General features: G+C 43.1%; 1 protein-coding gene across 1 annotated transcript in view; it reads left to right on the top strand.

The window, feature by feature from the left end:
* Positions 1–15,081, top strand: part of LOC135558816 (voltage-dependent R-type calcium channel subunit alpha-1E-like) — a 92,428-nt gene that overhangs the window by 54,550 nt on the left and 22,797 nt on the right. The window contains exons 7-23 of the mRNA XM_064992969.1: positions 3,156–3,346; positions 3,631–3,734; positions 3,861–3,976; positions 4,977–5,030; positions 5,899–5,970; positions 6,207–6,410; positions 6,726–6,838; positions 7,115–7,227; positions 7,907–8,038; positions 8,426–8,495; positions 10,047–10,164; positions 10,468–10,535; positions 10,701–10,768; positions 11,426–11,431; positions 12,552–13,370; positions 13,514–13,857; positions 14,057–14,204. Of these exons, the coding sequence (XP_064849041.1) occupies positions 3,156–3,346; positions 3,631–3,734; positions 3,861–3,976; positions 4,977–5,030; positions 5,899–5,970; positions 6,207–6,410; positions 6,726–6,838; positions 7,115–7,227; positions 7,907–8,038; positions 8,426–8,495; positions 10,047–10,164; positions 10,468–10,535; positions 10,701–10,768; positions 11,426–11,431; positions 12,552–13,370; positions 13,514–13,857; positions 14,057–14,204 (2,740 nt within the window). The remainder of the gene's footprint in view (positions 1–3,155; positions 3,347–3,630; positions 3,735–3,860; positions 3,977–4,976; positions 5,031–5,898; positions 5,971–6,206; positions 6,411–6,725; positions 6,839–7,114; positions 7,228–7,906; positions 8,039–8,425; positions 8,496–10,046; positions 10,165–10,467; positions 10,536–10,700; positions 10,769–11,425; positions 11,432–12,551; positions 13,371–13,513; positions 13,858–14,056; positions 14,205–15,081) is intronic.

The following is a 15,081-nucleotide window of genomic DNA, read 5'->3' as shown; positions in this document are numbered from 1 at the left end:
CCACCCTAGTCACACCCTGACCAACCAAATAGAGAATTTAAAGGCTCTCTAAGGTCAGGGCGTGACATTGATAGTGACATAATTAGATTATTTCCCATGCAAAGTAAGCCTGTGAATGTCAAAAAAACGAAACAGTGATATCCCCATATGCATCTTTTCCGGGTATTTTAGATCTTGTTTCTAGCATAAAGCATTGCTGATCAAAGCGCTCTTATAGATCACTTTATATAATCAGATCCGTTTTATTTTCCTCAAAATCTTAAACTAACAAGCCGTAGGCCTGTGCTTTTTTGTTTGTTGCCATTTTCTTGAATAAAAGGTAGGCCTATGGCATACCCTCTCATACCCCCACAATTCAAGTTTTGGTTTTAACTTAACACCCCTTCACTGACACGGCTATTTAACTCCCTAGAGTCAATTGCCGCACCAGTGCGTCAATCTAAATTAAATAACCAAAAAATACCTATCAAAATCTGTTTTTTAAAGCTAGGGATATCTGTTTTTTTAAAGCTAGAGATATCTTTTTTTTAAAGCTAGGGATATCTGTTTTTTTAAAGCTAGAGATATCTGTTTTTTAAAGCTAGGGATATCTGTTTTTTTAAGCTAGAGATATCTGATTTTTAAAGCTAGAGATATCTGTTTTTTTAAGCTAGAGATATCTGTTTTTTAAAGCTAGAGATATCTGTTTTTTAAAGCTAGAGATATCTGTTTTTTAAAGCTAGAGATATCTGTTTTTTTAAGCTAGAGATATCTGTTTTTTTAAGCTAGAGATATCTGTTTTTTAAAGCTAGAGATATCTGTTTTTTAAAGCTAGAGATATCTGTTTTTTAAAGCTAGAGATATCTGTTTTTTAAAGCTAGAGATATCTGTTTTTTAAAGCTAGAGATATCTGTTTTTTTAAAGCTAGAGATATCTTTTTGTTTTTGCTTTGGCAACTCACGTAAACGTCTGTAGCGTCGGAACGGTTTGACCTATAAATTATTATGACCACTCTCTAAAGGGGAGACTGTCACGATCACAATGGTGTTTTCCGTTTTGACTTGTCTGAAGTGTGTACGGTTGATGTACCAACTGCTGTTTGGTAACGTCCAAACTGTTTGGGCTACAAACTAATGGGAACATGATGGTGTTCTCCGTTTTCATCTACAACCCCCAAAAGTGTAACAGGACTCATCTGAAGGTACCGGTTTTAAAAAAACAAATGGAAGTATGAAGGTAGTTAAATATGTGTAAATATATATATATATATCCTAAGTTTTTTTTATATCTCCTAGATTTAGGACAGACACTTCAAAACCTTATTCTTATGATTTAGTTTTTGGTTGTTTTTGCATTCAATGTGTTATTCTATTGACTTTGGTAGTAAAGGCCCAAAGAAAAAGTATTTTTTTTTTATGACTTAAGGGGTCCAACAATTCAAAATCAAATAGCTAAAGGATCCATAGTATAACGATCTTAAAACAATTCCATATGTCAGCTTAGCACCCCTCCCTCCTCCTCCAACATCTTAGACTCTAAATAATTGAAGAGAAATAAAATTATGCCTACTAGAATTTGACTACTTTCAGCTCCATGAGCTGTCCATTTTCGATTGATTGTGCCACGGCACCACAATGTACATTAAGTTACTTGAATCTGGCTTATTGTGAGGTCAATAAGTTTATAATAAAAACATAAGGGGCAAGAAACATATTGTTTTTAATCAAATCAATTATAGTAGTAGCCAGCTGTCAAAATTGACCTCCGGTCCTCCATTTTCTGGAGAAGGCCCAATCAAAACCTATTTTTGGTAGAAACCTATCACTCTCCTCCTGAACTACCACCGTAGGCCTATGCAGCACAGCCATTGGTTAGGCAGCACACAAAAGAAGAGCAGAGCAGGCCGGGGCTCAGGGTTGGAATATCCATTTCCGTGTGTAATAAAGCCTAGTTTAATTTACACCATCCCATCAGTTATCTTAGACATGTAACTTTTCTCTGTGCTTCTCCAAGCGTGCACTTCGTAGCCTATAGGCACTTGATATTGCACGCCCAGCAGAGAATCAGAGATGGGGGACGGCATCAGGCACACATCAATATATAGCCTAATAAGCAACTCATTCCATAACACAGAGAAATAAAAACATTTCATCAATTACAAATGACATGACCCCAAACCCTCCCCTTGACTAAAATTGAACATGACACTCCCCCATTTTCCTCGAGGTATCCATTCTGTAATTTGGAATCCGTCCCTTAACACGCCCAACTGGGCTCCCTAGCTACCTTTTTAATTAGCCAAACATGATTACTCTGTAATCACACAAGCCAAATATAGTATTTTTAATCAATATGGTTTAACACAGTCAGATATGATCTCTCCAGAATGTGTACTTCTCAACCCTCAATTCACGAAGCAGCATTGACCCCTGTGATGTTGATGACCGGTCCCTGAGGTGGTTAGCTGAAACAGATTGTCCGTTTTTCACAGCTCTCCTGTTGTAATTAAGGTTGACCCTCTAGACATCCACTACTCCTAAACCGTTTTGCCCTCTTGAAGAGCAATCTGCATTTCAAAGAAAAACAAAGTGTTTACCCTACCACTGTTTAGGTAAACAGCTGAGGGATGGGTCTGGAAAAATGTAACCACTCTCAAATTCATAGACAGAGCTATGGATGCCAGGACTGATCATCCATGGTATCAACATGTTCGTTTTAACAATGTTTGTTCTCAATTACTTTGTTTACAAACAATGGAGTATAATTTTTTTATATTTAGCAGACACCCTTACAGTAGTGAGTGCATACATTTTCCAACTGGTCCCCCATGGGAATCAAACCCACTACCCTGACGTTGCAAGCACCATGCTCTACCAATTGAGCTACACGGGACCTATAAAACAAGCTTATATTTTGGGTTCAGATGGGCAACGACAGTTGAACTAAGCTAATGGGGTATTTCTAAGTTATATTCTTTAAAAAATCAATGGGTACATATCAGTCATTTAAAAGGTCAAAATTGGATGTACCAACTGCAGATTTAAGGCAACTTTGTCACATTGAAAAGGTCAGAAGTAATCAAACAATGAGAAAGCTGCGACACTGTTAGCTTTGTGTAGAAAGTAACAAGCTAGCTACACGTTAACCACCACAACCCCTGCCTTGTCCTGTGTTAGAAAATGAGACGATGGATACGACCGAGGTGGAGTTTGCCTGTGGAGTGAGGAAGTGTCCGGAGAAGTATGACTGCATCGGGTCATGGATTGGCCCCAACAACGGCATCACCCAGTTTGACAACATCCTGTTCGCTGTGCTCACTGTCTTCCAGTGCATCACCATGGAGGGGTGGACAGCTGTACTCTACAATGTGAGAACAGATCACTCAAAGTATTTTTTAGGAACTATTTATAAGGTAGAGACATTGAAGTAAGGGATAATCAAAGAAGGGCTATGAAGTCCGGTGGAAATAACCCACAATGTGCGTGTGTGATGCGTCCCCGGCACACAGCATTGTGGCACAGCTTCCGTGTTGTGCTTGATTTCCAGAGAATGCATAGCCCCTTGTTCTTACATAGTAACTCTTCAGCAGTGAAGCGTTAAGTCTGTACCTGTATTTATGTACCTTATACATGTCTATTGTACCTCCTTTAGACCAACGATGCCTTGGGCTCTATGTGGAATTGGATGTACTTTATTCCTCTCATCATTATTGGCTCATTCTTCGTACTCAACCTGGTTTTGGGAGTCCTCTCTGGGTGAGTTAATAAAAGCTGTGTGTGTATGTGTGTGTGTGTGTGCGTGCACATGTGGAATTTTGTGTGTGATTTTCTGAGTGTTTTGGAAGAGGAAACAATGGATTGCCTCATGTCCTGCGTGTGTAGGGAGTTTGCCAAAGAGAGGGAGCGGGTGGAGAACAGGAGAGCCTTCATGAAGCTGAGACGTCAACAGCAGGTGGAGAGAGAACTCAATGGATACAGAGCCTGGATAGACCGAGCAGGTACTGTACTGTTACCTTACAACCGCTACCACCCGAGATAACTACATAAAATGCAAAAATGTATGTATTATAAGATCCAAGCGGATCAGCCGTGATGGAGCTGCCTGGTGAATATGTGGATGGAGCTACCTGGTGAATATGTGGATGGAGCTACCTGGTGAATATGTGGATGGAGCTACCTGGTGAATATGTGGATGGAGCTACCTGGTGAATATGTGGATGGAGCTGCCTGGTGAATATGTGGATGGAGCTACCTGGTGAATATGTGGATGGAGCTGCCTGGTGAATATGTTGATGGAGGGTGACTTTGTGAAGCTGCAGTGCTATAGTGGCAATCTACAGTATCTTTCTCCCACGCAAGTAGAGGTTGAGAGGAAGGTGATGCAGACTCCTTGACCCAAGTGTAAATGTGTGAGTGCGAGTCTGTGCATATCTGTGTGTGTGAGAGCTGGTGTGCATGCGTGTGGGTGTGTGTGTTCACTCCTCCATGTGTGTGTGTGTGTGTGTGTGTGTGTGTGTGTGTGTGTGTGTGTGTGTGTGTGTGTGTGTGTGTGTGTGTGTGTGTGTGTGTGTGTGTGTGTGTGTGTACCTCTGTGTGTGTGTATGTGCACATTCACGCGTCCATCCGTGCGTGTTTGAATGTATGCATTCGTCATAGAAATCAATAAGTGTTCCCTCTCTGCAGGGCGTCACCAGGGCCCTGAAAGTGAAAAGTTAGCTACCAGGCGAGCGCTGGATGAGCTCTTTCCTGATGATGAGTTCTTCCCTCTCAAAGAGCATCAACACTATGCATTCAGCCCAAATACTCACCTTTGTAGTGCTAATAAAATCATTTCAATATTACATTTAAACAGGTTGGCCCCATGATTTGCTCACAATCTTCTGATAGTGCTGAGGGAAAGAGAGAGAGAGACCCCTGTTTATGTTTCAGGAGCACTTTATGACTGACCTGGAATTCACTTTGTGTGGATTCAATGACATGTTCATCCCATTGTTTCAGAGGAGGTGATGCTGGCTGAGGAGAACAAGAATTCAGGGAGATCTGCTTTAGATGGTAAGAACCACCAGAAAACACAATTCATTGAGAGGAGTTACCTCTCAATGAATTCAATTGTGCTGAAGACCTTTCCTCCCACGAATTCAATTGTGCTGAAGACCTTTCCTCCCACATTCACATCAGTAAATCCTTATGTAACAGGGGTCAGTGTGCTGCTAAGAGCTTTGCTTCCTATACTGTCCAAATGCCCCTTACTGGGCTTGAACCAGTGATCCTCTGCCCTGACTCTCTCCATCCACTACACTTTAACTCCAGTTGTAAACAAAGGCAGACATTTTGTTCCTCTTTGACCTCCATTAGCTTAGAGCTGCTGCAGACAATTGAAAATTGCAGTGAAAAGGCTAAACCTCTTTCAGAGAAAAATATACCGTAAAAACCTCAAGAAGTTAATTTGCTTTGGTCACTGTGTGAACATCGCGGGTGTCTTGGGAACAGCAAGGTGAAAATGGCTTGGTGCACGCCTGTAGTGATCGTCTGTCAACAGTCTTGTTTTTATATCATGTTTTTGTTAGTCTCACTCCTTTTTGGAAAACGAGAATGGTTCATAATGACACTCTCATTCACACCATACCTTATCAACCTAACAAAAAGGTGCCATCATTAAAGCCCCATTTCATTGGCTCTTCCTCCTTCCTCTCATGTTCAAAGTATTTCAGTCAGTTTGCCTGAAAGTTAGCACCTCAACATTAGCATTTCCATCCATTAATATATCATTATCTCTATAACTAGTTTGTCGCTCCTCATGGACGAAATGGCTGGCAAGTGAAATATGTTGTGCCGTTATGCTTATAAGCATCTGTTGTTCTATCCATGCTATTGGGGATATTCTCTGTTTGTCCTAATTTTCTGTTGTGTGTGTATTCAGTGCTGAAGCGGGCCACCAGTAAAAATGCTAAGCATAGAGGAGGTCCTGGGGATGCTGAGATCTCCACTATAGGTGAGAGAGGAACACACAGCCCAGATCCTCATATTTAGGCATCTTCCTGTTTTTCTCTCCACCTCCATTTCTGGTCTCTTTCCCCTTATATCTACTGTATTTGACTTCGATTTCTATTATTTTCAACACCCTTTCTCTCTCCTCTCCAGCCCTGACCTTTTTCTTTCTCCATGTCTTTTCTCTCGCTCTCTTTCTTTCTATCTACTCATCCTCTCTTCTCATTCTTCCTGCCCCAGGAGCACCTCGTATGCGGATCCGTACAGTGCGGCGTGGCCCGGTGGCGTATATACGTCGTAAGGAGCGTATGCTGCGTATCTCCCTGCGGCGCATGGTGAAGACCGACACCTTCTACTGGACCGTCCTCAGCCTGGTGGCTCTCAACACCATCTGTGTGGCCATCGTACATCACAACCAGCCCGAATGGCTCTCCACCTTCTTGTGTACGTCTGGGCTGGACTGTCAATCAACCAATCAATGAATTGAAAATGTGTCTTTATAGCCCTTTTTACAACAACGATTGCACTTTCAGAAGAAACTCCAGGTCCTAAGTATAGGATATGTAGTGTATTTACAGTAACAGTAGCAAACTATCAATTCAATCTGGCCGGCTTTCAAATATACTTCTAGACAAACGATGGTTCTTCTGTTGTGCAGAGTTTATGACATGAAAAAAGCTAAATAGCTTGGTTTGAACAGAGGAAAGACTGTGAACATTTGCCCAGTCTTTGATTCATAATGATTTATTCTTTCTTCAGACTATGCGGAGTTTGTTTTCCTGGGGCTCTTTTTGGCAGAGATGTTCTTAAAGATGTACGGCCTGGGATTCCGCCTCTATTTCCACTCCTCCTTCAACTGCTTCGACTGTGGAGTGAGTTCATTCATTCTACTCCATGTTAGCTGATGGTGAACCAGGACTTAGACGTGTGGCAACATAAGATTTTCTTATGGTTGTACGGGTGAACCGAGGTGTGTTATGTTAGGGAGTTGGAAAAAACAACAAGACATTTCATTTCTAACAATATGGACAATTAAATGTTATGTGATACTGTCCTATATTGCTGACTAATGTGTGTTCTTAATGATAAAGGTTTGTCTAAACTTCCCTTGTGGTGTTTGAATGTTGCGTGGTGTCTCTCCCGTGCAGGTGATAGTTGGCAGCATCTTTGAGGTGGTGTGGGGCTTCTTCCGGCCTGGCATGTCCTTTGGCATCAGCGTCCTGAGGGCACTGAGACTCCTGAGGATCTTTAAGATCACCAAGTGAGTGGGACATCAACCAGAATGAGGGTTAGGGTCAACATTAGTGTTGCTGCTGTAAGTATAATGTATTACCATTCTAGGTTAACGGTTAGGGTAGGGTCAGCTTTAGTGTTGCTGCTGTAAGTATAATGTATTACCATTCTAGGTTAAAGGTTAGGGTAGGGTCAGCTTTAGTGTTACTGCTGTAAGTATAATGTATTACCATTCTAGGTTAAAGGTTAGGGTAGGGTCAGCTTTAGTGTTACTGCTGTAAGTATAATGTATTACCATTCTAGGTTAACGGTTAGGGTAGGGTCAGCTTTAGTGTTACTGCTGTAAGTATAATGTATTAGCATTCTAGGTTAAAGGTTAGGGTAGGGTCAGCTTTAGTGTTACTGCTGTCTTTTCCTACTAGCACTGACCTGTCTGATAACTACTTTGTTGAGGGAAAATGTACTTGCTACGACTGTGATATGTGGTTGTCTCACCTGGCTATCTTAAGATGAATGACCTTTTGTAAGTCGCTCTGGATAAGAGCTTCTGCTAAATTGCTCAAATGTAAATGTAGGGTCAGCAGTATATTGGTTATACTGCTGGAAGTACAATGTATTACTCTCCAAAATACATTGAAATGGCAAACAGAAGATGTTGAGGTCTGTCTATTTTGTATGTGAACCTATTTTTCCTTTTTCTTGACCAGGTACTGGGCATCTCTTAGGAACCTGGTTGTGTCTCTTATGAGTTCCATGAAGTCCATTATCAGTCTGCTCTTCCTCATCTTCCTCTTCATCGTCGTCTTTGCCCTGCTGGGCATGCAGCTCTTTGGGGGCAGGTGAGCACAACCAGAGGGTTGGGTTCACTTATTAGATACGGTGTCACTGATCTCAGGATAGTGATTCAGTGCTTCACCAATATTAGGATATTAGTATGTTTTGGTATGCACAAGTCCCAGGTCCCATGAATTTATTTTCAGTTGATCTGTTCATTGAATAATGATGTGTATTGCCCATCATCACGTAACCGTGTATATATTTACAAATATAACTTCCGAAGCAGCTGGAAGCTTGCCATGTTTTGTTTTGCTGTGTTGGAAATGGAATGATAGACCTGAAATTACACGTCTAGTTGAAAATAGCAATTTCCACCTCCTCCTCTTCCCACTTCTTCCTCCTCATCTTCCCCGGTCATATCTGCCCATCCATTCTTTCTCTCCCTTCAGGTTCATCTTTGAAGATTACACTCCTGCCAACTTTGACACGTTTCCAGCTGCCATCATGACAGTGTTCCAGGTTTGGCTCATACACTCCAGACCGTCCCTCTCACTGGCTTCTCCATGGTGACACACATAACCTACCCGGGTATATCTCCCACAACCCCCCAGGGCCAAAATGGAACAACACTGCTCACCTCCCCCTCCATCTACTAGCATCCCATACATACACATATGCACATACATGTCAGAGCTGTGAAATATGGAAGAATGTTTGATCAAAACCATAAACTGGGATTCCGAGACAAATCAAATAATACTAGTTCTGACATTATTAACTCTGCAGGGAGATAGAATCCTGTTATCGATGTGATTCAATTATGGCCCATAATGTATTTGTGTGTTAGCATTTTATAAGACACAGTGCATTCGGAAAGTATTCAGACTTCTTCCCTTTCTACAACTTGATTGCAGTCCACCTGTGGTAAACTCAATGAATTGGACATGATTTGGAAAGGCACACACCTGACTATATAAGGTCCCACAGTTGACAGTGCATGTCAGAGCAAAAAACCAAGCCATGAGGTTGAAGATATTGTCCATAGAGCTCCGAGACCGGATTGTGTCGAGGCACAGATCTGGGGACACATCAAAACATTTCTGCAGCATTGAAGGTCCCCAAGAACACAATGGCCTCCGTAATTCTTAGAAGGAAGAGGTCGTAACCACCGAGACTCTTCCTAGAGCTGGTTGCCCGGCCAAACTAAGCAATCGGAGGAGAAGGGCCATGGTAAGGGAGGTGGCCAAGAACTCGATGGCCACTCTGACAGAGCTCCATAGTTCCTCTGTGGAGATGGGAGAACCTTCCAGAAGGAAAACCATCTCTGCAGCACTCCACCAATCAAGCCTTTATGGTAGAGTGGCCAGACGGAAGGCTCTTCTCAGTAAAAGACACATGACAGCCCGCTTAGAGTTTGCTAAAGGACTCTCCGACCATGAGAAACAAGATTCTCTGGTCTGATGAAACCAAGATTGAACTCTTTGGCCTGAATGCCAAGCGTCATGTCCGGAGGAAACCTGGCACCATCCAGACGGTGAAGCATGGTGGTGGCAGCATCATGCTGTGGGGATGTTTTTCATCGGCTGGGACTGGCAGACTAGTCAGGATCGAAGGAATGATGAACGGCACAAAGTACATGGAGATTGTTGATGAAAACCTGCTCCAGAGCCCTCAGGACCTCCGACTGGGGCGAAGGTTCACCTTCCAACAGGACAGCGACCCTAAGCACACAGCCAAGACAACGCAAGAGTGACTTCGGGACAAGTTTCTGAACGTCCTTGAGTGGCCCAGCCAGAGCCCAGACCTGAACCCGATCGAACATCTCTGGAGAGACCTGAAAATATGCTGTGCAGCAGGTTTTAGCTTTGTCTTTACAGGGTATTGTGTGTAGATTGATGAGAAAGAAAAACAATTAATCCATTTTAGAATAAGTCTGTAACGTAACAAAATGTGTAAAAAGTCAAGAGGTCTGAATACTTTCCTAATGCACTTTATGCTTTCTGTTTGCGTAATACTTTCATTCAGACTTCAAGAGGCTGATCATTGCAGATCTTGTACTTTTCAATCTAGATTCTGACTGGTGAGGACTGGAATGAGGTGATGTACAATGGCATCCGCTCCCAAGGAGGAGTGCAGTATGGCATGTGGTCCTCCATATACTTCATAGTGCTCACCCTGTTTGGGAACTGTATCCTTGCTCAACATCCTGCTAACCACAATTGACAGATTCTGCTCACATTGTCGATAGGTTTACATGTATCTTTCTTTTTCTTTGAAAGTTGTAGCATAGACCTAAAGTGGTAGTAGGGTCATGGGTTGATTTATTGGCGGAAAAGATGCACTGAGTACAACCCAGGGGATAACCCTTTAAAGCGATTCCACTTGTTTTAAACGTATTTCAGATGTTTTGTGGAACTGTCCGACAGTAACCTAATTAATGTATTGCAGTTTCATCCACCCCTGTTAGGACTCTTGACCATACTGTGAACAGATACACTACTCAATGTCTTCTTGGCCATCGCTGTGGATAACCTTGCCAACGCACAGGAACTCACCAAGGTGTGTAGTACTGTTAAGAGTTTTTATGGAATGGGGTATCTTTAAATTAAAATAAGTGCTTTCAAAGAAATGTGTAAGGGTCATGACCTAAGGCCATATCTGCCCGATATCATAAACTAATTGTGGGATGTAAACTACTTTGTGTTTTTATTTGACCTTTGTTAGGACGAAGAGGAGGAAGAGGAGTTTTTCAATGCAAGATATGCCAGAGGCAGAGATGGCCCGATGTCTGAGTAAGTGTTCTGTTTATACTTTTATCACAATGGCAGTTGGTCAGTCACCTACTATGGCCTAGTCTTGATGATGATTAGGAGGAGATTGAATCTGAGGGGTGATCATGACGCTTTCTCAATGTCTGCCGATTACACAGCCCGTAAAACCCACCGAAAAATAAGGATCCACTATTCTCTTTGAGAATGCGATGTAGGCGTTACCAGGAAGAATGTTTATTTTCCTTGCGTACAGCTGCACGACGAGTCTTCAGGGTTAGAGAGGCATGTTCTGAGTGTGGAAAATGTATGTGTAGCTGCCTGTTACAAAGCATGTGTAACGGTAATTGCATTAGTGAAATGAGGGATGAGGCGCACATCCCAGTGATTACAAGCATCTTCGCTCATGAATCTGATGTTCTTCTGGGGACTTGCTAAAGGATAATGCATGATTTGAATTCTACTTTTTGTTTTGTTTAGTTGAGCATGTCATTCAACAGGTAAATTAAGAAAGATAACAGGCCAATCATACACTCATGTTTTTATTTATTTCGAATTTATTTAATTGTGCATGTCAGTCGACGGGTAAATTAAACCAAATGACAGGGCAATTATAGAGTATAAGCGGAGTATGTGCTTAGTGTATAAGCACCACCAACCATTCTGCTCCCTCTGTAACAGGTACAGGTAGGGGGAAAAGGATGCATGGATTGTACTGTCCTCTGATCTTCTCCAGGCACGTTACGCTGACTCTGTCTTTTGTTTGTTTCTACATATTTGAGTGTCAGTCCTCTGTGCTTCAGAGCTATCAAGATGGTTCTGCTTTTGATACATATACTGTACTATGGTGTAATGTTATGTAATGCTGCATCCATCATGTTGTCTTGTTACTCTAAGCCTGTAATGTGGCACTGGCCGAAAGAGATAGGACAAAATATAGAAGTCTAAATTCGAACACTGCCCCTGTACGGTCAAGGTGAAACAATTTGTAACTTGGATAACCACTGTTATCTGATAAGATTTATAAACATCCACTGTCACTACTTAGGAAATAATGATTTTTCTAAGTGAACAGGATTTGGATCCATTGATCAAGCCTTCAAAGCCAAATCCCCATGCCAAATGTGAAAATATAATTATAAGAAAAATAAGATATAACCAAATATACTCGACTGGCATTAAGGTGATGTCTGTTGACCATTGGCCTTGACCCTTGACCTGGTTTTGGACTGTGTCACAAGGTTCTGTTCTGTCTTTGTTCCAAAATCACTAATGTCTTGTTTTCAACCAATCACTCATTGATTACATGGACTACAAAAGAGTTTGAATACCCGTAAGTAAAGTTGTTTGTCTGTACCCCTGTGACACCTAATTCATTTTCCTTTATCTTAGAAGAAGAAGTTAATTGCTAGATATAACAGTATTTTCCTATTTTAATCCTGCACTATTCCTTTTTGTTTTTGTGGCTTTTTGAGTTTGTGCGCTTTCTTCCCAGGTACCTTCATCATTTGAATTTCAATTGAATTTATGGATGATTGTTTTATTTAGATGATAATTCAATATGTGAATTCATTGAATCCTTCGCCATACAATATGCAATATATCTGAGTCAAAATGTTAATATATGTCATGCAATTTTTGTACTTCATTATTGACTTACATACATACATGAATACATACAGTGTTATATAATATGTAATATGCTCATGCTGTATTTGAGATGTATCCTTTCATTGATATGAAAGTGTACATATGACGTAGGCATGATGCTGCCCTCTAGTGACAGGCTTTGTGTTGTGCTCTGTAGGAGGAGGAGGAGGCCCTATCTCCGCAGGAAGAAGGCCATTCACAGGGGCCGTATGGCCGTCCCCGAAGAGGAGGAGGAGAGCGGCGCCCCGGGCGGAGCTGACCAGCCCCCCAATGGGGCAAACGCCTTCTCCAACCGCCGTGACAGACGGAGGAGGGGGGGAGGAGGAGGAGGAGGAGGAGGAGGAGGAGGAAGAGGCGGAAGATCCGTGTGGGAACAGAGGGCCAACCAGTTACGCAAGCGGCGCCAGATGGAGAGCCAGGAGGTGCTGTTCAGAGGCAGCCCCACCGAGGACACCACTGACAACCCTACCACCGCCTACCGTGCACCCACCCGTTCCCCAGACACCAGTCCCGGACACCTGCCCGAGTCGCCCATGTCCGGGATCATGCCCATGCCTGAACCCCCGATGTCCATTGCCATCCGGCTGCCGGAACCTCCAGACTCTGAGCCTAGGCCTCTGTTTACATTGGTTGAGGAGAGAGCAGTGCACCATCGACCAGCCGGTGGGGACAGGAGGCACAGGGTGGCCCGGAAGTTCAGGCCTGGCCCTGGGGGGGCGGAGGAGGGAGGGGTGGCTCGGCCTAGGAGGCACCGTCATCGTGAGGCCCGGGCTGAGGCCAAGAGCAGAGAGTCCCCACATGAGGAGGTCAGAGAATCAGGCAGCAGAGAGAGGAAGATACTGGAAGAGAGGGAGGAGAAAGAAGAAAAAGAGGAGAAGACGGACAAAGGAGAGGTCGCTGTGGTGGAGGGAGGAGTGTCGGGCCAGGATGAAGGAGCCTGCATTGTCAACTTAGAGAGTGAAGAAGAGCATCTGAGGTAAGACAGTGATGCAATGTTACATTCTTTTAAGCTAAGGGTTATGGCATTGTGATTCGTGAGATAAGACTTCAGGCCCACATTAGGATTGGCTAAGTGTCTAAACACATCCACACATTTTCTTCCATACACCTCCTCTTCAGAGTGTGTATTGCAGACATCCCCGAGCCTCCCCTATGTGATGACTTCCCTGAGTCCCTACCCCCACCCCTGTTGGACCCTCCACCCCAGATGGAGGAGGGCGAGGTGGGGGAAACTGGGCAGTGTGAGCCCCTGTCTCAGGACCCTCCATTGGAGCCAGCCCCAGAACAGTTCACAGACCCCCCAGAGCTCCAGGCTGCATCCGGGGTCAATGATTCAGAGAACAACCCAGCTCCCCTGAACCGTGAGGATGGTGAGGGGCCAGGCCAAGTCCTAGACAGCCAGACTAGTGTGATCATAGAGATGTCTGGAGAACAGCCACTGCTGGAGATCATCCCTTTGACAGGTATGCTTCCATATAGTCGCTCTTGACTGACATTCATAGCTTGATACATTCTAGTTCATTGAAAGCAATGTAATTGCCATTGACTGTTCTGTACCATTTCCTGCTGGAACAAGGATGGTAACGATGACGATGGACTTGTTTTGCCATGCCCGGCAGGAGCCAGGTCAAATAACAGGTTTTATCTTCAATTTACATGTAGCTTTACACAATATCAAAGAGATGGAGGTGTACCAGCCTGAAAGGATGGAGAAGGAGAAGGAAAAGGAGGAGAAGGAGGTGCAGGAGGAGGCCAGCCCGCCCAAACCTGTACCTCCTGACAGCATGTTCCTCTTCAAGGCCTCCAATCCGTAAGACTCTCCTTCCTGGCCATGTCTTGGCATGCATTCTACTGCGGTACTAATCAATTCAGTTCAGTTTTATAAAAGGACTCAGAAACATGTTTCTTTGATCCCTTTTAGTATACGTAGGCTATTGTGTTTTTCTCTCTGCACACACTCTCTCATGCACTGTAGCTTTACAGCACTCTCACTCTCAGAGAAAAAGGTTTGGTTAGGGTACCATATTGTTCCCTGCAGTACAAAAATATCAAAATGCACATAATGTATCTTCAGAGGTACACTACTGGTCAAAAGTTTGAGAACACCTACGCATTCTCTCAACCAGCTTCATGAGTTAGACACCTGGAATGCATTACAATTTACGTGTGCCTCCTTAAAAGTTAATTTGTGTAATTTCTTTCCTTCTTTATGCGTTTGATCTAATCAGTTGTGTTGTGACAAGGGAGGGGGGTATACAGGAGATATCCCTATTTGGTAAAAGACCAAGTACATATTATGGCAAGAACAGCTCAAATAAGCAAAGAGAACGACAATCCATCATGACTTTAAGTCATGAAGGTCAGTCAATATGGAACAATTCAAGAACTTTGAAGGTTTCTTCAAGTGTAGTCGCAAAAACTACGCCATCCATCATTCCTTCAATTCTGACCAGATTCCCAGCCCCTGCTGATGAAAAACATCCCCACAGCATGAAACTGCCACTACCATGATGCACTGTAGGGATAGTGTTCTCGGGTTGATGGGAGATATTGGGTTTGATCCAGACATAGCATTTTCCTTGATTGCCAAAAAGCTCAATTTTAGTCTCACCTGACCAGAGTACCTTATTCCATATATTTGGGGAGTCTCCAACATGCCTTTTGGCGAACACCAAACGTGTTTGCTT

This window comes from Oncorhynchus masou, chromosome 17 (assembly GCF_036934945.1).
Source record: "Oncorhynchus masou masou isolate Uvic2021 chromosome 17, UVic_Omas_1.1, whole genome shotgun sequence".
Classification (NCBI taxonomy): domain Eukaryota; kingdom Metazoa; phylum Chordata; class Actinopteri; order Salmoniformes; family Salmonidae; genus Oncorhynchus; species Oncorhynchus masou.
Note: the sequence above shows the minus strand (reverse complement) of the source record. Positions and strands in the feature narration are given on the sequence as shown.